The 1,151-nt window shown below is 57.1% G+C and overlaps 1 protein-coding gene across 1 annotated transcript in view; it reads left to right on the top strand.

The window, feature by feature from the left end:
• The window catches only part of CASZ1 (castor zinc finger 1), a 98,062-nt gene that overhangs the window by 74,370 nt on the left and 22,541 nt on the right, over window positions 1-1,151 (top strand). Inside the window, exons 10-11 of the mRNA XM_027843923.1 lie at window positions 267-417; window positions 977-1,040. Of these exons, the coding sequence (XP_027699724.1) occupies window positions 267-417; window positions 977-1,040 (215 nt within the window). The remainder of the gene's footprint in view (window positions 1-266; window positions 418-976; window positions 1,041-1,151) is intronic.

Here is a 1,151-nt window from a genome sequence, read left to right on the forward strand (position 1 = left end):
TCCATCCATCCATCCATCCATCCATCCATCCATCCATCCATCCATCCCTCCCTCCAGGGCTGATGGCTGCAGAGGGGGTGGGGGAGCCCTCTCCGGCTTCCTTCCCTGTCAGTGCCGCCTCCTTCTTGCCCTCTGGCTATTTGCTTGGCCTCTTGGTAAGGGCGCTGCCTTTCAATGGGTACCCTACCCCTCCCTCTAACACGCATACATCCCCTTTCTCCCCCTACCCTGGTTCTGTAACCCGTCGTGTCTCCCCTCTGCCACAGGGAATGGGCAGCAGCAGCAGATCCCCCCTGGACGGTTCCCCCCAACCCAGGTGAAGCAGGACCCTGGCGAGAACCCCTCGACTTCCTCCTCCTCAGGTTCCCAGGAGACCTTGCAGGACCGCAGTCTAGACCTCAGTGTGAAGGAGCACGGGTGAGCTTGGGGGAGCAGGGCCTGAGCCCCTCGAAGACCTGGGAAGGCCCTTCCTCAGAGGGCATCCTTAGAAAGCACATCCACCTCCAACCCCCAAGACACCACCATCCACTGTCCTCCTAGTACACGTTCAGGCGTCTAAACCACTGTCCCCCCCAAAACACCAAGCAAGTGACTCTGCTGAAGGCCTTACGCCTTGGACAAGTGAGTTAGTACTGCTGTAAAATGAGAGAGCTGGACCAGGTGGTCTCTGAAGTCCCTTCCAGTGACACGACCCTCCCCTACCATGCAGGAGCCCCGAAGGAAAATCCTGGGCTTGGTACTTGGTGAGCCAGGCTAACATGTAGTTGTGCTAGAAGTAGCTAAGAGAGGGACCCCGGCCAGGCTGCTCGTGCCTTCTCCAGAAAGCCCTTGGCTCGGCAGGGGGTGTCATCCTTCCTCCCCTGCCAGATGCATTAGGCACTGGGGACGGAGCCCTGAGGGGAATTAATCTCCGGGCTCCTGGGTTCCCGGTCCCCACATGCATCCTAACTGAAGCCCGTTGGTTTGTGTGTTCCAGCAATGAATCAAATAGCCACGCAGTCGCAGCAAATTCATCTCTTTTATCCTCGCTTATGAATAAGGTAAGGGCCATCCATCACACGCCTTCCATCCCCCCACCCACCGAAATTAAAGCTGGGTGAGGAGGGGTGGGGGGATGTGTTTGTTTTTTAATGTTTTGCCTCTAATAAGAT

This window comes from Vombatus ursinus, unplaced genomic scaffold, assembly GCF_900497805.2.
Source record: "Vombatus ursinus unplaced genomic scaffold, bare-nosed wombat genome assembly UNPS02014932.1, whole genome shotgun sequence".
Classification (NCBI taxonomy): Eukaryota; Metazoa; Chordata; class Mammalia; order Diprotodontia; family Vombatidae; genus Vombatus; species Vombatus ursinus.